This window comes from Micromys minutus, assembly GCF_963924665.1.
Source record: "Micromys minutus genome assembly, chromosome: 13".
NCBI lineage: Eukaryota > Metazoa > Chordata > Mammalia > Rodentia > Muridae > Micromys > Micromys minutus.
Genome location: NC_137982.1, coordinates 41,712,290 through 41,735,082, shown reverse-complemented (window position 1 = coordinate 41,735,082; position 22,793 = coordinate 41,712,290). Strand labels below are relative to the sequence as shown.

Genomic DNA, 22,793 nt, shown 5'->3' with positions numbered 1-22,793 from the left:
CACAACTTCATAAAAAAGACAGCTTCACTGGAGTTTTAGATTGTCAACTTAAAAACAGCGATAATAGAAAACATCCCTTAATCAGAGATGGAGAAAGAAAATGTCACTTCTTTCAGCCATCCTTTACAAGACATTTAGCCCTAAATAATAGACTTTGGAGAAGGAAGAGACTACCCAAATGCCTGTGATCTCACCAGTACTGTGGGCAGGAAGCAAACAGAAGAAAATGATCAAGTCTGCTATACTTCAGCCATCAAGCACCATGGTTAACTGATATTTTCCTCCCTTGTTTCTGATTGGATTTCTATAACATCTCCTGATGATTCTTTTGTCATTGAGTTTCCTGTGCCAGTTGATCTCCTCAACTTGTCTTACTAAACTAATAGTTCAGTGACTATGCAGTGCATGTATGGTGCATACTTAGAGCGTGTCTATGACAGGAGGCCTGTGCTGTGGTTATATTGGTTGTGGTGGTGAAGCCATTGAGGGAAGGGTACGGGCACAGAGCCCTGGGATAGGCCCGATTGTTTTGTTGTATAATCGTACGCTGATCATATGACTTTCTATATCACCCGCCTTTGTATTTTCTGGGGCAGCTGTGAATTGAGGAAGTATTTGGACAGAGGAGCTTCATGACTGACTACAGGAAACCTCTCTGGGGTCTGATTGCTGCTCCTTGTCTTTTAGAGCTACATAAAGTCATGCAGAGGTTAACTGGTTTGTGCAAGGCCATGTAGCGAACTACACAGAAGTAGAAGGCAGGTCCACTTTCAGACTTTACACTCTATCATCCAACTCAGTGAAAGACTCTGAGCTAAACTATAGGGTTTGCCTCCCAACAAAAGACAAATTAGGAGGAAGTATGGGTCCAAAAGTGAAGGAAGTAAACAGGAAAAAGGGACAACATTGATTAACATCTTATAATTTGTGGCTCACTTTTGCATCTCCTTTGAGAGAGGTGGTTTACCTATCTTGTAAACGGAGCAACTGGCTCTGGGACTTACTTGCCCATGATTGCACAGCAGGTTACCAGCAGAGACAAGCTTTACTTGAAATCTTTTATTTCAGGAGCTCTGATAAAGCCAGGGTATCCACAGATACAGTCTGTGTCATCGAGGCATCCATGATGGATAGTCTGTATCAGGATGATAGGTGAGACGTGTAGGGAGGATGAACACTGATTAATCTGTGTTCCCCACTGATGCTTGTGTTTAATGGACCTAAGCCATCCCATTGCACCCCTACCACATATAGTCTGGGGAAAAAACCTAACGCTCTATGGATAATGGACACATATTCTGCCACCGAGCCACATCTCTAGCTCTTGCTTTTTTGAGACAGGTTCTTGGTATGTAGCCTAAACTGCACTTAAACTTGCAATTCAGATTTCATGGCCCTCACTGCTGGAATTATAAATGTCACAACCATCCCTGGCAAGGTTCCTTACCTTTGTGCATCTCCAAGGTCCAGTGTGTATTGGCTCTTTGCTCCGGACCAACAAAGTGCCACTTTAGATGGATACGGCCTTAATTTGGACTAGATGCAGCAGTGCTGTGCACAGAATCCATCCTATGACCAAGGCTGTCCATACGGGGCATTCACACTCACAGTATGATGTTAAGTAAGCACCTTTCTGATCCTCTAAAAATGTTCTCGGGAAACCAAAGGAGACCTTCTGGGATAAGCAGTCATCTTGATGTTTCCCGAGAGGGCATAGGAATCGAGATATTGAAGTTGTACGTATCCTTTTCCCAATAAGGCTTATAACAGTGTTTCTTGTTTTCTTTTCATAGGGCCAACCAAATGCTAATGAGGACTACAGAGAAGGTCCTTGTGCAGTCAACCTTGTTTTAAGATTAAGGTAAATAAGATTCTGCATCATTTTTTCTTTACAGTACAGTATTCTGACCTCCTCCTTTAACTTTTCATAATATTAGGATAAGAGGAAATTGTTAACTTCCTTGATTTTCCCAAACAACAATGTATGCCATATTTCTGGAACTAATTATACTCCTTTCTTTGCTCGCAAAACGATGAATAGGCGGAACACCATTTGAAAGCCTCTGTAGGCTCTCGATATACTTCATTAATTTTTTTCTCCCCTTGCTTTTTTTTTTAAATCGTTTTCTTTTTCCTGTTTTTTTTTTTTTTTTTTTTTTTTAACAATGTAAGATCACAGTAAGAGATTTTTAATGAGTCTCTTTCACACTCTGGCAGTCGGTTTCTGACAGAAATAAACCATGCTTCTACTAGAAGTTGCCTGTTCTGAACATTTTTCAGTGGCAGGTTTGATCAGCCACTGTGGAGAAATGACAGGTATATTTTGGAAGCACTTTCAGTCGTCTAGGAAATGGATACAAATATGGTGCCTGGCACTAGTGAATGAAAGCTGTTTCTATTTTAAAACCTTTTTCAACTTAAAGGTCTGCCTTTGCAGATGTTCTTCGTTAAGGATGTAGTATCTTGAGAGGAAGGAAAATTGGGTAAACTTAATTGCAGCCAGCCTACCTTGCCAGGTCAGTCACAGTGTTGTCACATTTCTGAAGGTATAAAGAGGAGTCGTGGGTTGTTCTGACAGTTTTACACACAAAGCTTTTGTGGTTAATGGGCATAGTCACAGCTGTGGCTGGGAAAAGTGGGTCTCCAGCAAGGCCAAGGTTGGTTTCCAACTCCTGGAGTTAACATAGTCCATAGGAAGAGATTGCCCTTCCTGTGAGCGCCCTGTCCGTCCTTCTTACAACTGTGCAGACTCTGCAGTGTGTTTACACATACCCCCCAGGGCACACCACAGGAGTACTTGGTGACATTTAAGTTAGAGTGGATGTTGAAAACAAAGACTGAAGCTATTACAATGTAATGGCTTTGAGGATTGCGTACAGTACAGTTAGTGACTTTAGCCATTGCGGACAAATGAAGCAAGTGACTTTTTGTTCTTGCCTTTGGAACCAGAGTACATTAAATATTCAAATTTGATTCATTTTATATCTAATTCTCTGAAAGAAAAACCTACATCAAATGAAAAGAAAGGAAGGGAATGTTGGTATATATCATTGAAGGTATTATACTAGATAGGTTATGTCAACTTGATATTAGCTAATGTCATTTGAGAGAAGGGAACCTCAAATAAGAAAATACCTCCATAATATTAGGTTGCAGACAAGCCTATAGGGCATTTTCTTAATTAGTGACTATTGAGGGCTGTGTCTAGCCCATTACAGGTGGAGCCATCCCTGACCCAGCCCATTGTGGGTGGTGCCATCCCTGGGCTGGTAGACCTGGGTTCTATAAGAAAGTAGGCTGAACAAGCCATGGGGAGCAAGACAGTAAGCAACATCCCTCCATGGCCTCTGCATCAGCTTCTGCTTCCTGACCTGCTTGAGTTCCAGTCCTGACTTTCTTTGATGACGAACAATTATTTCCTCTACAAGTTGCTTTGGCCATGGTGGTTCATCACAGCAATAGTAAATCGAAAACAGGTATATTGGACTTGGTGATGTGTAAAATGTACTCCAAATGATGACATAAAACAACACCCCTGTACTCTTTCATCATGTTAGAAGGGCAGGGCCAGCTTTAGTGGATTCTCCAATATCTTATAAGACTGAAACTAAGGTACTGTGCCTACTGGGGTTCAAGGTCTTCTGCTAAGCTCACCTAGGTTGTTGGCCAAACTGGATTCTTTGGACCTGTAGACTCAGGCTTTTAGGAATGCCTCATCCTATTTATTAGTCTTCTTCATACCAAGGGGAGAGGTTATACGTAGGCGGCGTACACGAGGACATAGAACTTTTAAGATCATTCCCGGGCTCTGGAATCCCTAGAACATCTCTGTAAATAAGGTCACATTAGAATGTAGACATCCTAGTGGAAGTTAAGAATTAAGCTTGAGGCAGAGTGAGTGGCATTGACAAGGATTCTGTGGAGGAAGCACCAATGAGCAGTTATGTAAGTTCCAGGAAACCGTGTGGGCAGAGAAGTGGGCAGGTCACGCTTAGTATGGGAGCCTAGTCACGAAGCGTGTGTGATGTGAACTGAGTTAAATGTTAAAACAATCTCTGCAGCCACCTTATGGAAAATATGTCTAATGTTGTTACTGCAATGTGCTGTTCAGAGTTTATTTTCCAGCCCTGTCCATTTGGTGCTGTGTGTGTGCTTCTGTCTGTGTGGGTATTGGGTGGTTTGAATAATAATGCCCCCCCCCAGGCTATTAGGGAGTGGCACTATCTGGAAGTGTGGCTTTGCTGGAGTAGACGTGGCCTGGTTGGAAGTGTGTCACTCTGGGGGTGGGCTTTGAAGTTTCAGAAACCCAAAGCTAGGCTTAGTGTCACTCTCTCTTTTGTCACCTGCCGACAAGAATTCTTTGCTGCCTGTCCAGTGCCATGTCTGCTTGTGTGCTACCTTGCTTTCCTCCATAATAATAGACTGAGCCTCTGAACTCTCAGTTGGCCCAATTAAATGCTTTCCTTTATAAGCGTTGCCATGGTCATGGTCTCTCTTCACAACAATAGTAACCTCAGCTAAGACATGTATGTGTTTGCTTAATTTGAGGAAGTTTTCCTCTGCTATCTTATTGGAAAGCCATTCTATGCCGTTGACCTGGGAGTTTTCTCATTCAGACCAGGGTGGTGACCAATGGAGGCAGTGCAACCATTTTTGGAGAGAATATTTAACAGTTGCTCTAGGGTTTGATAGAAGATATGGAGTCATAATCATTATTTCCTGAAAGAGAAAAGAGAGTCAGAGTTTCAGGTTGGGGTAGAATCAAGAGTTTTGTTTTGGGCACATTAGGCCTGTGGTGTCTGTTAGCTGTCAGTGTATAGATGTCAAGTAAGTATTTAGATGCTGTTAATCCCAAAGAGGCAAGGAGAAAGATCACCAACCCAAATCATTATGGCCAAATCAATTAAAGCAAACATTTAATTAAAGCAAGTAATTAATTAAGCACGTTGTTTTATGTATGCACATGGACTGCCTCCCTTAAAGGCTGGGTTCATCAAGTCAGACTTGGAAATGAGGAAGACAAGGTTTATGTAGCTCAGGGGGGTAGGGAGTTTCCTAATGTAGGATTTGGCTGGCAAAACAGGCTGGGTTATAGAAGCAGAACATAACAAGTTAGTCATAGCAACCTCCTGAAACAAAGACATGGTTGTAAGGTGGTCATGGCAAGGTAGTTATAACAACAACTACTTACAACAGTCTTTGAAACAATGGGAGGACTGCAAGATGTTCATTACAACGTTTTGAAACAAAATCATGATTGCTGTGTCCTGAAACAAGCTGTGTGGAACCACTTGTAGGTAAGGTTACAGGTTGGGTATAGCCCAGTCCTTGAGAGAAAAAAGGCTTAATCATAAGCGGGAATTAGCTTACTTTGTCTTTACTATAAGACAGCCTTCAAGTCTCAGATTGTGGTAGGTTGTATGTGTGCTTTCAGGGGCTTAGGCTTACAAACTGAATTTGAAACATCTGACCTTAAAAGCTGAGCACTGGGACAGTTGATGCCAAGGTAACAAACCAAAAAATTGGGAGGGAGAGAGGTGTGTCCTATTTAGGGTTTCTATTGCTATGATAAAACACCATGACCAATAGCAGCTTCTAGACAGAAGGGTTTATTTGGCTTTACTTGTCCAAGGGACATTAACCTGAGAGCAGCCAAGGCAGGAACTGAAGCAGAAGCCATGGAGGAGGACTGTTACTGGTTTGTTCCTTATTGCTTGGTCAGCCTGCTTTTCTATGTGATAAAAAGTGACTTGCAATGGGATGGTACCACCCACAGTGAGCTGGGCCCCCCTTCTCACAAGTCAAGAAAATATCCCCACAGACTTGCCTATGATAATTTGATAAAAGTTCTCTAGTTCTCCCCCTTTCTATTTCTCCCTCTCTCCCTCTCCCTCTCTCTTTCTCTTCTGCCTTCTCCCAACACCATGAATGCCACCCCTGCCCCATGATGTTTTGAGACAGGGTTTAGCTGTGTAGCTCTGGCTGTTCCGGAGCTCACAGTGTAGACCAGGTTAGACTCAAGCACACAGAGCTCTGCTCTCCAAGTGCTAGGGTTCAAGACACATCGCCACACCATGTGTTGAAGACTTTTGCTTAACTGAGGCTCTTCTTTTCCCAATAATTGTAGCTTGATTATCAGGTTGACCAAAACCAAAAACAAACAAAACAACAAAACTCTCACCATTGCTATGTGTTAGTTTGTGTAGTTGCTATGTTGGGTCCAGAGAAGCTTCACTGTAAGAGGTAGAAATGACTAAGATTGTACCCTCTCTTCTGGGAGACAGTTCTTGAGCCTTGGGACAGGGGAGTGACATAAATGAGCCATTTGGAGCCGAGCACTCTATAGGCCATTATTCTCTGAAGGTAGACTATTTGCAGGTCTGTGTGAATGGCCATCAACCAAAGAATCTTTTCTAATTTGGATTAAGACTCTATGGGCTTAAAAAGACTTGAAGTTGAGTGGGTAGGGAGATAGTAGTAGATCTGAGAGGAGTTGTGAATATTATCAGAATATACTATCTGAAGCTCTCAAAGAGTTAATAAAAATATTATTTAAAAACAAAAGCAAAGAGTAGAAAGGAGAGAGTTGGTCCTCTAATTAAAATGAAAATGTTCCCAAAACAGAGGGCTGAGTATATTCATTAATTACTGTTAGAATATGGAGTACAGTAAAAACAAGTTTGGTTCAGTGTAATACATTCTTGATTTTGGCAAATACATGCTCACGCTGAATTTAAGACACAATGACGGGGGGGGGGGGTTGTGAAACATCAAGAATAAACACATTCTGCTTGTCCAGGCAGTCCTTACTGTATGCCTGTGTACCCAACAGCATCCTCTTCTTCCTCTGAAATGACCCACATTAGATACCTGGGTGCTTGTCAGTCTCCTCCAACTTCCCCTGAAAACGGCATCTTCATTCTGAGAGTAGCAAGTTGGGAAATCTTCTGCTTTGAAAATGAAACAGTCTACAAGGAAAGGCATATGCATTGTGGGTCTGGGTAGGATATGTCTTCTCTATTCTTTCCCTTACATTCACAAACAAAAGACCAAGGAGGGAAAAGTATAATTTTTTATTGAAAAGGATAATTATCTTTAAAAACTGATACATTATATATAAGATTAAGAAAACATGTTTAAACCTTTGTTCTCTGTGTCAAATGCTGGACATGGGTAAAATGTAGATTTTGCCCTGTATGCACTTTGTCAGTATTTTCTTCACCTGCCTGCATGCCTTTCTGTCTGTCTATCTGTCTCTCTGTCTACCTATTTATCTAGGTAATATGTAATATAAAATATGTATCATAGAATAAGGCACAAGATCAGAAATGCTCTTGGATGCACTTCAACAGGATGACCCCAACTATGATGTGACCTTGTGTTTCACATAATGTCAAGACACATTTGTAATATTTTTGGACCAAGTCAAAAAATTTAATCATTAATGTACTTTTGATCAAATAAAAGTATGGGGTTGGAGAGGTGGCTCTGCAGTTAAGAGCTCTTTGCTGGTCTTGCATAGCACCCCAGTTTGGTTCCCAGCAAACACACTAGTCAGTGCACAACCACCTGAGACTTTAGCTCCAGGGGATCTGACAGCCTGTCCTTATCTCCACAGATACATCATCATGGCCCTGCACAAATAAAATTATATAAGTGTTTTTTAAAAGTACTCACAGGGACCGCAGAGATTGTTTATCAGTTAAGAGCAGCAGCTGCTCTTCTAGAGGACCTGGGTTTAATTTCCAGCACTAACATGGTTGCTCAGAACCCTCTATAACTCCAGTCCGAGGGGATCTGGTATCCTGTTCTGGACTCCATGGATACTGTACATGTGCAGGCTAACACCCTTACACATAACATAGAAATAAAGGAAAAAGATTTAGTCACATATGTAACATGAGACATTCACCTTTTAGGATCAAGTCATTTATTTGGAAAATGATAAATTTATCAGTTGTGTCAGTTTCTTTGTGTTCACTGTGTTCATGCTTTGACAGCTCAGCTCAGCTGTTTTCAAGCTTGCAGAAGTCGACCACCGCCTTTGATGTATGTGGATTCTCTGACTCAGTGTCCCCTGTTTGTTAGCTCATAATGAGGTTAGCTTATTCTAATGTAGCAGCATCATCAGATCCAGATGGACTGGCCAAGGCCCCCGGGTAGATACACCAGTTCCTGTTAGTAGGGGAAGGCTGTCTCTGAAGTAGAACTTCTAAGGGAAGTTCCAAAGTACAGTGAATCACTACCTTTATTGAATTACTGTTTTAATCTTCCCACTGAAAGGCACACTGTAGGGAATACACTTAGACAATTATGATTCCAGAAAGCACGCTAATCTGTCAGGAAGTGTTGGCCGCTGTGTTAGCGTGAGTACCCCAGAATTCTATTCTCACCATTGTTCAGGAGGAATTAGTTTTCCAGCTGGTGAAATAGGGTTAATTGCATAATTCTCCAGTCAAGTGGCCAGAAGTCTTCATTAATTGCCCACCCAGGGGTTAAATACTATGGGGACTGAACTGGGTTATGAAAGCTCTTTTCTGCACCCTCCCCTTCCCTCTTCAGCAAACTACTTATTTGCTGCTTTCTTTATGCAAAATTTTGGTGAGGAGAGGAGCTGAAGATGAGACAAGGTTTCTCCCCCCTGAGCAGCCTCTTCATAGGCAGAGAGCTTCATTCTGCACAAGGTAGGAATGATAAGTGTAGCAGAAAACAGATTAAAAGGAGCTCTGAGCAGTTAGGAGTGGGTGGGGGCTTTTTGTCTGGCTGTTATCTTTGGTTTGCTTGTTGCCATAGTAACTAGTGTTTATGCTTTTTAGTAGCTCCATTTTGAGCCAAGAAACAGGTAGGAGGCATCTTGGGGCAGCGCCAGGCTGCTGGTCCCCGAAAGTGACTTGCAGTCCTATATTATTTCCAACAAAACTACTTTTGCCTCTCAATGACGTGATAATGTATTATTTTGTAGGTGACAAATTATTGCAAGTGCAGTTCTCTAGTCTGAAATAAATCTGCCCATGTTACTTAACTCTGGGTGTTCTCGTCCAGATATTCTCTTTTCCTTTAGAAGTGGAGGAACTGTGTATGTGTTTGTCATTGGCTGTGTCCTGCGGAATGGCAACGTGCCCAGTGTGTGCCAGGCTCTAAGATAAGCCTGCTGAATGTTTTGTCCTGTTAATCATCATGTATCATTGAAATATCAGGACTGGCACCGACAGCTCACAGGTAGGAAGGCAGGGTTCAGGTCCTACAGCCATGTGACCTGCACTGTAAAGCCTTCAAGCAGAAGTGGTCATGATCTTCACTGTCCCAAACACATGAATCTTTGTCCTTCTCCACTTGACCCTGCGGCCTTGCTCTATTCCGTTCTGTGTCTATGCATTTAGAGATGAATAAATTCAGGACTGCTAAGCCTTCACACTTCTCATTAGCACTCGGCGTGAATATTCTTTTAACAATGTTTCCTGATAAACTCATCATTAATGTTGTGACAGAAGTGCCTGAAAATATTTTTCTTGGGGATGTTAGAGGTGGTGATTGAATTGTCAGGTAGCGTTTGTGGTGTTAGGTAATTTCAAAAGCGCATCCCATCACTTGCCTGATTTCACTTTTCCTCTGAATCTACACTTGCTACCAACAGAAGAAAAAGAAAGATCTGAGCTCTTAGGTGGGTTTCCTGTTGTCCCGAAGCTGCTTTGCATAGGCTGGCAAGTACCTGGGTGTTACGTGGATCCAGTGTACTAGTGATGTGATTCAGAGAGACGTGTAAACATATACGATGCCAGGGAGTATAGGGTGTCATATTCTGTGCATACAAATTACACCTGCTAGTCAACATGATAAACGAAGGGTGGTTTATGTTAAGGATGATTTGGTAAGGTAAAGGGAGCAAAATAGAAGATTGAAATTGACTAATTGTAAGACCAATTTTAAAAATACATATTTAAGCCAGGAGACACTGAATGTAAATATTATTGGCGATAAACAATGGATAGAGTTTTTAAAAGCTGTTAGTATCTATCTATCTATCTATCTATCTATCTATCTATCTATCTATCTATCTATCTATCTATCTCCAAGACATATATGGTCAGCTTAAGACAGTTAAAGCAAAAGACAACAAAAGAAGCAAGTGGCTGCAGTGTAACACAGTGTGTGACACTTGCTTAGCACGCAGGGGAATTCGACTTTACCTCGCACTCCCTTGAAAAAAGGAAAAAGAAGATCACCCATACTAAAAATGAAATATTCTTCTAAATACATGTTTATACAGGGTTTACATTCTAAAAAAAAATATTTCAAAAGCATTTTACTTTTTTGTGAAACAGCATATGCTGGCTAGTCTGTTTTGTAACGTGTCTTAGATTCGTTTTATATTGATGAATTTATATCTGCATACTCCTTTTTGACGATCTAGGTTTTAGTTGAATGAGTCAAAACTTACAGTACTTTAAAAATATGTTGTGGAGCTGTAGTGCATTTATCTGCCATCTAGGAGGTCCCTGGACTCAATCCCTGACACAGTGGTGGGGGCCATTATTTGTCATTGGAAGAACTCTCCTGTTTGGGGGAACCCATGCTGTAATTAAGAGAACCTGATTTTATCCCCAGTACACACATACATTTCTTAATGTGGTATTGTATGTATTCCTAAGCTCTAGGAAAATGAAGATGGCAAGGTCCCTGGGGCTCACCTGCCTGTCATCCTTCTCTAATTAGCAAGCCCAAGTACCAGTAAGAAACCCTGTCTCAAAACCAAACAAACAAAAAACAATTACAAAACAACCCCAAACTCCAAGGAATAATATGGAAGGTTGACAACTGCCCTTCATTTATTTGTATGTACACACAAGTGTATGTGCATATGCAGACACACATACACACACACCAACACACATGCAAATATTTACACATCCAAACACTGTACATACATTATGTATTACATATTGCTTATGCTGTGCAAAAGTGATTCTTGAGGAAAAAAAAATCTCATTTGTACTTAGGTTTTACCTTACTAAAATGTTCTCAGATTGTGAGGAGTATATATATATAAATAAAATATACATATATTTATATAAAATGTACATATAAAATATAAAATAACATATACATATATATATATAAAATCTAACATGAATCAGAGCAAATGGGGCCCTTAAAGAGCTGGCTGTGGCTCATAGGTTATCTGAAGATGCCGATATCCCTGCAGCAGCCGACATCATTGTGTGGCTGAGTCCTGCAGCAGGATCTAACTAAACAGCCTGCACTGACAAACTGCAGAAATGGATGATGCCTCCTCATGACCAGAAGCTGAGCACAGAGATCAGGGCTCATCTCGAAGTTTTGCTTTGGGGGGTTATTTCTAAATGACATGTTATACCGAGTCACACCCTGGGGTACGGGAGCTGCCACACAGGGTTTGATTGCTGAAGGAGATGGCAAATTGACCGAGTTCTTTGGATTTTATGTAGTGCCCCATTTCACACACAGAAGAACTGATTCTTAAGAAAAGATGCATTTCACTGACTTTTTATAGCATCACGACTCACGGGATTGCATATAGAGATAGTTCTTTATTTTTAATTGCTAAGGACCAGCCTCTTGGCTTGGAGAGGGCTTATGAGGAAGGGGTATTTGCAGGAGGGAAACAAACCACTTGAAGCTAAATTGTGGGTTTTAAGACTGCTCTCTTTGTGTTCTGAGACAGCTTTCTCTTGTTATTCTAAAAACTCTCTGCATTGCTCACCTGTTGCAGGTCAGAAGCCCAGTGTTTTAGTTACATATTAATTCAGGTTCTCTTTTGATTATCCCATGAATCAGCCTCCCCCCTTTTTTTTAAACATTGTTAAAGAATTCAGAGATCTGTCTGCCTTTGTTAAGCACAGACAATAAGCTAGCTGGGTAACACCCTGAAATTACCATTCCTACCAAGCCTGGGCCTGGACCTATACTTTCTTTGTCCCAGGCTGACCCTGAACTCAAACTCAGAAATCTACCTGCTTTTGTAAGCACAAAAACAAACAAACAAAAACCAACTTAGCTAGGTGGGTTCTTGCCCTGTGAGAGCCACTCCCTAAATTCCTTCATCTCCTTCCTTAGTATCTTTCTGACAGGCTGCTCATGGTTCAGCTACCTCTGTCCTTTCAGATCTGTGAAGCTCCTTATATAAATCATACTGCATTCTTACATTTTACATTGTTGAGAAATTATATATATTTTTTGAACTTATGTTTTCAGAAGTTTTTCCCACAGCCTTAAGGGCTGTCTGAAGGTCTCAGAATTTACCATTTTGCTAAAATACTAGGCACAGCCTGGCTTCCCAGACACTGATTATCATGGATTCATTAACCTTGGCAGAGGGACCTTCAAGGAGAAACTTGAAATTATGGACATTATTACACAAACAAGCCTCATGCCGCAGCAGCCATCCATACCTGTGGAGGCCCATGCCAGCGGGCTCGGTTCCAGGAACCATGTGGTGTTGTCCCTTACATGGACAAGCTGGACTCAGCATTTTATATCACAGCACGAAACTTGCTAGATTTTAGCCATAAAAATTTCCAGTCAAGCTGGTACTTGGGTATAAGCTCTATCTTTTGTTCTTTTAAATACTCGCATCTAACATAAATCTGGAGTCTGTGTTGCAGACTCAGAGGACCTTTGCTGGGGGTGGTGGGTAGTATGAGAGAAGCCACACTGAGTGTGTGCATCCTTTAGCATCCTTTGTGTCGTGTGGATACTCAGTTTGGATTGCTCCCCTAGTCTTGCCACCTTGTCTCCACCAGCATCTAGTGCCTCCTCCACCGCAGGGCTTCTAGTCGTTAAAGTACCAGACTTCTCTGTGATAGCAGGCTTCCCACTGTGGCAGTTTGAATGAAACTGTCCCTCTAGGGAATGGCACTATTTGAAAGTATTAGCACATGTGGCCTTGTTGGAATAAGTATGACCTCATTGGAGGAAGTGTGTCGTTGGGGGTTTGGGGTGGGCTTTGAGGTGTCAGAAGCTCAAGGGAAGCCCAGCGGCTCTCTCTTCAGATGCAGAACTCTCGGGTCCTTCTTCAGCACCATGCTCTGCCATGCTACCCACCATGATGCTAATGGTCTAAACTTCTGAACCTGTAAGCCAGGCCCAGTGAAATGTTTTTCAGTATAAGAATTGCCACAGTCATGGTGTCTCTTCACAGCAATAGAATTCTTCACTAAGACACCTAGCAGAGCCATTGTCCCCAGCCTTTCTTTTCCCATTGCAAAGCACTGACACTATTTATTTCCAATGCACTGAACTTATTTGACCTTTGAGTAGCTAAAAAGTAAAATCTATCATGCACCTCTACAGTTTCCTGAGTCTTTTCGAGGGACCTCTCAGAGCACTTGAGAAAAGTAGGATGCACCATGCCAGGCTCCATGAGCACCTGTGGAGCCCTAATACTACTGTGGTTCCTGGAGCAGAGGTTGCCCCGCCTGTGTCTGACCACATGATTGGCAGGTGGCCTATTATGCTGAACTGGGGAGGGTCACATCCTGAGTTTCACACATCTTCCATGAACTACTGCACCACTCTTTTTGATGTCTTTGCATGCCAAACCACTTCTTAAAAGTAGGAGACACCTTCAGAAGTCTGGGCAACATTTAAGTCAGTGTTAATCACCTGATACTTTGACTGACAGCATCCTGAATTTTTAACAAATGCCATCACACATATTTTTTCTCCTTTCTGCTGCTCTTGCAGAGTCTCTCTCTCCCCCGTCTCCTGTTTTATATTCTAGCTGCTGCTAAGGTAACCTTCTGCTAACTAATAGTCTAAAAATTCCCCCCAGTTTTACCAGGGGCGGTTGACTCTTAGGACCTGTCCCCTTGATCGGAGCTGAATAATTCTGGAGACTATTTGCAAAGTTATTTCTGTTCTCTGCCACCATATCCCTGGAGATAATGAGGGGTAAGATTTCTCCTTCAAATATTGGGTTTTGGAATTGTAACAAGCATATTTCATTTGGGGGTTTCCCGTGTATTAACTTTTTTCTTCCCGGTGGAAGCAGGCTCCTTGGAGTATAATTTCCAATTCATTTTGTAATCCTCCACACACTAGAAACTTTGTCCTTTTTGGTGAAATTCGTAGTTACCTGGGAAGTCTCTGCTGACCTGTGAACTTCTTTGAGTGGTCTTGGTACCTGTCTGCCATTGCTACCATTACAGAGCCCTGCAGGTCTGGTAACCTAAAACAGCATAGAATGCTTCTCTCCCTGATGTGGGCCAGAAGGTCACTGTGGATGGGGAGGCCTGAGGGGATACTTTGTTTCCTCATCCTTTCCAACAGTCCTAAGCCAGCAACCAGATGCCTTGCCTGTTACATCCTCTTGTGAACACAATGAGGAAGTCCATACTGTCAGGGGCCCTTGGGGTTCAAATAAGCTTTCCAGAGTAACTTCAACCCTAATTCTCTAATCCCATCTTCTGTATTGGGTGACATACATGGATTTTTGAGCTTCAGCCATGGATATGTTTAGGTGTCTGTAACTCTGGTGGTAGAGAAATAATGCAAGTTTCTCTTCAGTTAAGGGGATATAAATTTTTCCCAATCTGAGATATATGGGATCTGCCCCCACATCTCTGGCTGTTTCTGAGCCTGATAACTTGCTTGAAGATAGGCAGTAAATTTCCTGATTTTGCATTAATATTATGAAACAGTTGAGGAGTGCCCAGTTTTTATAGCATGCCATATGGACAAAGAAAATGGACATGTGCATGATTCTGAAAATTGTATGTTTTTATGATGTACCAGAAACAATTGTAGGGAACTTGCCACCACCAAATGTACCAGAAATAATGACAGGGGACTCACCATCACCTATCTCACGCTCTTTAAGGTTAAGATGATACATGGTAATTTGTCCAAGAGTGTTTTCTAACAGCATCTCCAAGGGAGAGGATCACAGCCATGTATTCCTTTAGAATCTAGCACCCAGTTTTGGGTGGTATATTTGTAGAGTGTATTAAGTCTTCCATCATTATAAAGAACAGCTTTCTTCCAAATGGCAGGTTATTTCTCAAGGAGGAGAAATAGGGTACAGTCAAAGACGTCAGAGAATGTATAGGCTAAGGCCTGACAGGTAAAAGGACACTTGGTGAGCAGTGTCAGTGGTGTGTTACCTGTTGTCAGACTTGAACATGGTGGAGAGCATCAGGACACTGAGATGACCACAGAAGTTGATGGAGTTGACTTAAGTCATTGGAATTCTACTGAGAGGGTTTCACGGGGTTCAGGAAGCCTTGGGTCTAATCACTTGGTAATGTGTTCCAGAAATTACCCTCGGCATTCCAGAGGCGGGGCAAGGATAACAGCAGGTTCTGCGTGTGGTGTCATGTCTGGATACTTGGGGCTGGTGGGCAGGTGGTAGGAGAAATGGGAACCAAGCAGATAACTGGAGAGGGTGACAGCCCACAGGAAAGCAAACAGAAAGAACAAAAAACGAGCCAGTTATTCAATACCATGGCCGTTGACATAGTGTTTCTCAGCAAATTCCATGTACCCAGTCCCTGGACAGTGCCAGGGTCTAGAGGTGACCCTAGGATGTTCCTCAAAAGTGATGTTGATATGCAGATTGATAAGGAGATGGGGAATATGATGGTGTTAAGCAACCTTGGCAAAATAAAAGTCTGTCTTTCGATAGATTTATCAGTGTTTTTTTTTTTTTTTATCAGATGCATAGAGTAAGCAGAGCTTATCTCCCAAGAGTTTAGAAACACATGGTCATACCAGTCTCAGAACTCCATCAAAGCTTTTGTTGTTGTGGTTTAAGAAGATTAAACAACGTTTGGCTCTTGGCAGTCAGTGAGCCAAGTAAGATAATAAACTAAATTCAAAAGAAAAATAGGAGTTGTGATATAAGTATCAGGAAATTTGTATATAGGAGATACTGTCTGGCATACTTGGCCACAGAATACTTGTGGGAGCCCTTTTCAAAATCCTATGCCTTGATTTTCTTTGCAAAGATACACCTCTTTTCTAAAACGTTCACGAAGGCACCTGCCCGGAGTGAAAAAGTGGGCTTTTCTCCCCTGGGTCTCTCACACAGCTCCTCTATGGTGGCCATTGGTAAATCAGAGCATTAAGCATCTGGAACTTGGAGGCAACTCTTCCGCCCAAAATTTGCAGGACAGTGGACCAGCTGTTTGTGTGTGATTGTGTGATTCCTGGAGACTCAGGAGTCAGACTCTTTTGCTGGGAGCTGGCTTTAGTTTTCGAACTCCTTGCAGAGGGACAGATGGAAGGTCAGCCTGGTCAGCTGGGGTTCTCAGCCTCCTTGCCTCTCTCTCTTTATGACTCTATTACACGGCTTCACTCCCTCCCCTGAAAGAAAAAGTCTTTCTCTGAGAGTGTTCAGATGAAATATTAGTCCCCTAAAAGGCTTGAAATGAATGTTTATTACCACAGCATGGGCTGTACCACTTTAAACTATCACACTGTAAATCACACTTGAGAAGAAGCCAGCCTGGCCTTTGACTGCATTAGCCTAACTGCTCCGTGGCAGGGCGTGTCCTACCTCACCTGCAGTGACTTTGAGCAATGTCCAAGTAAGCCAAGAAAAACCGTTGTTTGTTTGTGAGAGTATGCTATTTTTCTCATCTCTCCTTTCCTGAATAAAGATCAGAAAGAAAACATGGAGCTGTAAACACTGGGACTAAAACATACCTAATAACCCCACATTTATTCTTTTTTTTAGTCTGTACTTGGAGGGGTAAAAATAAAAAATTTAACTTCCGTTAGTCCTACTCGTGAAGGGTCCTGTTGGATCTTCCTTCCCCTTTATAGTCTGAGACAGTTATACCGAGGTTGGCTCTTCCTTAGAGACTTAGGTGGGCTGTCTGAGGAGTTCCAGGATAGTGAACTTCTTCCCTTCAGCGGAGGAGGTCAGAGACAGGGCAAGTAAGGCTGAGAGAGCTAGAGTGCAGTTTGCTTCACACATGTCACTCTGAGCCACTCCCCTCCCCTTGTACCTTGCCTGTGTTGAGGGCTGCTTGCTCAAGGAATAATGAGTCAGAAATGCCTGTGTTCCCTCCTCACAAGCACCTCTGTAGCTATAGAGTGATAATCTGGGGGCAACTGTAGTTGCCATGGGCGGTGCGGGACATAAAGCTTGACCTTTAACAAACGTATTACTTCTGTTTAATAGTGTGGAGACATAACCCTAAGAAATACCAAATCACTAGAGCAAGGGATGTATGGCGGCTCTTCAGGCAGTGCAACCGAACACAGCACCATGGTGTATTGATGTCAGTGTGACCAGCTAAGGTCTCTCTGCTGGGGTATGAAGGGCTTGAAACAAGGACCTTTCTCCTGCCCCTCGAGCCAGCTGCTTTTATGTACACATTCCTGCACAACTCAAAAGAAAGGAGCCATGTGAAGAAGGAGGGGGTGGGTATGGAGGCCCCCTGGGGATCCTGCTTTGGGGAGTGGAAGTCAGGTGCTCTGTTGTAAAGACTTCCAGCTGTGCTCTGGAGATAAAAGGGAAGAAATCCTCAGCATGAGGAGGGCACAGTTTGGGGACTGACTCCTTTACATATAGTAGACTAATTTCAAAGTGATAACATTTTTTTACTTATAATTTCTTTTTGTTGGTCACAGTTTGCTCTACAAGCAAGTGCACACATTGGGTAGTCCTTATCTGAAATGCTTCAGACAAGAAGCATTGTGGAATTCAGAATTTTTGTTTGAGATTTTGACATCTCCATACATACATACATATATATGTAAGTGTGTAGATACATCATGAGATATCTCAGGAGCGGGCAGGTCTGAATGGAAAATTCACTTAAGTTTTAAAGACGCATATGTGCACAGCCTGCAGGTAATTTTATACAGTGTTTCTTACTGCACCTGTGTCATGAGCTGAACCCATCAAACGATGACAGGTGTGCAGTTTTCGGCTCCTGGTGTCACTAGAGCGTTAGAGAACTTTGAGACTTTGAAATGTTTTGGCTCTTAGACTCTCAGATGAGGAGGGCTTGACCCATAGTTTGTTTTCTTTTGAATAGGACGCCTTTTCACAGGCCCCACAGCCCTGGGAGGGCTTCTTGGGTGCCAAGGGCTTTTCTGTTTTTCTTTTCCCTGTTGTCAGGGCGATCGTGTACTTGTTTTGCATATTTACCAAAAGGAATAAATGATCTTTTATATCATCATAATGGCTTGAAAGGAGACTGTAAACAGCTGGCCCATTTGGATTGTCACCTGGCAGGGCTGTGAGATGTCCTGTGGCATGCAGCTTCCTTGCTCTCCTTCCTCTCTTCTTGTTTCTGATAAAGACCAGCACCAGTGTGCACTTCTTTGCACGTGTGATAGACAAGTCCACACCAACTCGCCTTCCTGATAAATTCTCACTGGCTTGATCAGCTATTCATGGGTTTCATGAACTGCCTAATCCCAGGCTTGGTTTCCTTCTCTTTATTGGAACCACTGGTCTTTGATTTCCTCTGTGTCTCGGAGAACCATCAGCAGTTGTCTTCTTCCATGTTAGTATCTTGGTTTTATAAGCAGCTGGTCCTAGCCTAGTAGTCTATCAAAATTGCTTTTAGGACCAGCCAAGCAAGCGATCTGTTGCTCCCCTTAGGCTGGAATGGCATTGTGGTATTCAGTAAACCACCCTGCTTAAGGACTCCAGACTTAGCACAGTGGCCTTGGACTTCTAGTTGTATACTGAGCTATAAGGGAAGGACACACATCTAATTTTTCTCTCCTTCTCTACGACTGCATTATTAGTGTTGAAAGTACACAAAGGTCCTTTAAGTTTAAGGTTACCTTAAAGAGAGGTTATCTCTGCTGTCAAACCGACAAGACCCTTGATGTCAACAGTTTTGCAAAGACCTCCCCCTCCCCACGTCCCTCAAACATCAGCAGTTTTTACTTATACATCCTTGTATAGCTCAGAAGAGAGGAGTCATATAAAAACATTTTACCGTAGTGCACTGGTGACCAAGGACTTTCAAAGAGCATGTCCCCAGAAGGGAATGATCATTTTCTTTGTAAAGTATTGCTCCGTTCTGTCTGTGTCTTGAATGTTTGCTCTCCCCTTCCTAAATCCTCATAGTGGTGCCCACATCTATTATTATTTAGAAAAAACAATAGTTGTGAATGTGGGGACTATTGTATATGAAGACATCCTCACTTGATGATTCCTGCATAATCTGCAGTCCCCTGACAACAAATAAAAAATGGAAATTAAAATCTTCTTACCTTAGCATTCCATAATAATGCTCCTGGGAGCTCAGTGTCAGAAACAGCAAGGAGATAAAAATGTTTAGGGAGAGAACAAGCTAGGGACACAGCAGATGAGGTCAGCAGCCAGCTCGGGGGCCTGGGCCTGGAAAGGAACTATGGTGGTGTGAGTGGGGGTCTGGATCTCTGCCAGCCGTGGGAAATGCCTGTGCTAGGCTGCTGACCTCATCCTAAGGTTCCCATCCCTGCAGGGTCAGTTCTGCAGAAAGAATGCACATTAGCATTGCAATTCTGTTTGAGGATTTAAAGCTGCTTCAACAGAGTTTAATCAAACACGAAAATAGGTTCAGCTACATTTTCGGGGGGGGGGCAGTTTTTCTTTCCATATATGCACAGTTAATTGCTTCTGTTGTTGTGGATTGCTTTGTTTATTTTCAATTAAAAAATTAGAAGCCATCACTTTCTGGATTAGACTTGCTTTCATTAGTTATTGGTGAGTTGTTTGGCTCTTTTTTTTTCTTCTAACAATGACTAATAAATAGAACTCAGATTAATTAATTCCATTTGTTCCCTAACATTTTGTTTTAGTACTTAAGCATATGCCAAATGCTGGGCTGGAAGTCAGGAAAACAAGTTAAATGCTGGAGGAAAACATACTGCAGGTTTCTGAGAAGCAGCAGGCTTTGAACTTCATTATGTCTTCATCAAGAGGGTTCTGGACGTGAATGGAAATGGACTAAGTCAGTGAGGACAGCAGGGCAAAAAAAAACCCCTCTTGACCATGGAAGGATGACTAAACTTGAAGCCTTAGACTAAAGCGCTAGACACCCTCTAGCTTTCCCACTTTGTTAGGGTCATCCTGTAGGTGCAGCTTTTATTTAATGTAGGAATGCCCAGAATTCATCCTTAAGCCCCGCCCCCACCCTTGAGCTGTGCATGACTTGGCTTGAAACAGAAACTTGGTGGGCTATAGTGGTCCTCTTTGTGCTGAGTACACAGCAGTGGAGTACTGCTTCTATTATAGGTTGCTTTTGAAGGTTATCTCTGAAGAGCTAACTCTCCCATAGATAAATGCTCATCCCTACTGCCAAACCACCCCAAAAGCACCGTAGCAGGTGCTAATTCAGTGGCCAAGGAAAGGAATGGAAACCGTCGTGAATGGTAAAATCATTGCTGCTCTTGCTTTGAATCCGTGCTGCTCGCTTGTTGAAATGATCAGATATTCATGGAACATATACCAGGAGAGGAGGTAGGCACTGATTCCGACTAGGAGACCTGAAGGGAGGTTGACATCAACTCCCCAGTCAACATCAAGCCTTTAAACAGGGAAGCCCTACAAACTTCGAGCCACAGTCTCGATTGTCTGGAGTGGCCCAAAAGCAACCTCCCCGTTCTTTTCACTCAGCGCTTGCTTTCCTGTCTCCGATTTATGGATGGCTAGGCCTTGCCCTGGATTCCATGCCCACCTCTAATAGTGATATGTCCTTGCCTGTCAGTTCACAGCTTGTCTGATGTCTTTGAATTTCATCACTGAATTGTCAGAGTTTGGAAGCATCCCACCTGGGCCAGTTTCGAAGCCTCCCCTAAAGGATGCTGGTAGACTTAGAGACATAAGTTCAGCATAAAAGCGTGGCTCTTCCGTGCCACATGCATTTTAGAAATACACGGATTGCTACAAATGAAAGTGTAAACAATAGAAAAAAACTGTTCAAATTGTGGCATTTTAAACTGGCCTTTAAGTAGAGTGTTTTGCCGTATTCACTGAAAGCGGTGTGTGATGAAGGACTTGGACGGAGGAGCGTGTCACAGCAGAGCCTACGAGAATCCAGGAGCTGAAGCTGAGTGAGCACTGAGGCACGTGTGGGGAATGAATGACTTGAGTCCACCTGGCCTTCTCTAGGGAAGATACGAGAACTCCTCATACAGAATTATAAACCAGGCCGTGCAAGACGAAGCTCCCGTCCCAGTGAAGCATCTCTGAAGAAGGAGAAGCAAACTGGTTCAGGAAATGTGCAGTTACAATCACTCTGAAGCAAAAGCCTGGGCTCATGAGTGGCTGGGAAATTAGAAATCTTGGTTCTCCTCTCCCAATACAGGAAACTTGTAATATTAAAACAGTATATAGAGGCAAGATTTTTCTTGAAATCAAGTTTAAGAAGTGTTCATCTCATGGTCCTTTCCACGGAGAATCTTGATAGCAGCACAGATCTTTCATACAGCAATACTTGTCCTTTAGAAGAAATTTGCAAAGCATACCAAGCTATAAAAACCATGACGCCCATCAGGCTATTTCTCAGGGATAAATTTGAGCAACATTCCTGTGTGTTTTCTGCTTCTCCTTTTACATTGGGCATCTTTTAGAGTTATTCCAATTATAGTGCATAAACAATTTTGTGTTCTGCTTTTTATGCCTAGGATTATGCCATAGCCATTTTCGAATGTTATTAGGAGTTATTTCTATAAACAAATTTTAGTAGCTATATCCTAGTATATCTTTTTGTATTTCACTGCAATTTATTAGACTTCTCACCACTGGAAATCTAATTTGGTTTCAGAATTTTACTCTTGTAAACTGTGTTCTAAAAACTGGCTTTTTGTGGAAAACTGTCAGTTTTATAATTTATTTCATATAAAAATTGTTGATGTGGAATGGGATCAAGGGATATAACCTTATTAAATTTTTTGGAAACACATTGCCAAACGATTCTGTCAAAAGTGGTATCAGTTTTTACCCCTGATGGCAGAGAAGGAAGGTCTAAGAGACTGTGTCCTCACCAGCATTGTCTGTTCCCCATTATCATTTTGTATTTCTTGCTAATTGAATTTGATAGATTAGCCAGGAATCATTGAATTTTATAGCTTGCATTTCTGCTGAGCCAAGTCTTAAAATCTTCAGGTGGACAGAATTGAGGAGCTCATGAAAACACCTTTGGGTAGTTAATGAGTTTCCAGTCCACTAAAATCACTCACTCCATATATAAAAATAGATATAGCTTTTAAAAGTGGATTTTACTTTAAAATTTGTACATTCTTTAAAAATTGTACATACAACTGCAGATACCTGTGAACAAATTGATGTTTCTCTTATTACTCTCTAAAAGAATTTATGCCATGTTCCCCTATGTGATTTTATCTAAACAAGGTAAGCTTAGAGCTCCCTCTTGAAATGAGAATGTTTAATATAAAGCAGGTAAACAGATTAAATTATTCTGGAGTACTGTGAATTTATCCTTTAAGAATGGCATGTTATGGTGTCAACTGTTCATCTCAGCCTCTTTACTACCTCTCTTGAAGCCTCCTGCCTAGGATGCCCCAACTCTGCCTTACTCTGCCAGCGGTGACTAGAGTCTTGCTGCAAGGTGTCCTACTGGCTTGGAAAAGACAGGGTAGGTGTCCAGGAGTCAGTCGAATAGCTGAATGGCAACCAGCAAGAGATACTCGGGCCACTCTGAAGAGCCCCTCCATTAACATCTTTGTTTCTAACCCTGTCTGGTTGTATGACTGATCCTTCTTCTTCCCAAGGAGGACGATGCCCATTTCTAGAAACTCTGTTGGTTGCCTGCTGTTCCCTCATTTCTAGAGCCAAAGTG

The 22,793-nt window shown here is 42.2% G+C and overlaps 1 protein-coding gene across 2 annotated transcripts in view; it reads left to right on the top strand.

Moving 5' to 3' along the window:
• Nucleotides 1-22,793, top strand: part of STK39 (serine/threonine kinase 39) — a 242,257-nt gene that overhangs the window by 153,495 nt on the left and 65,969 nt on the right. For both annotated transcript variants that reach the window (XM_080928167.1, XM_080928168.1), the window contains one exon: nt 1,794-1,861. In XM_080928167.1, coding sequence (XP_080784293.1) covers nt 1,794-1,861 — 68 coding nt within the window. The remainder of the gene's footprint in view (nt 1-1,793; nt 1,862-22,793) is intronic.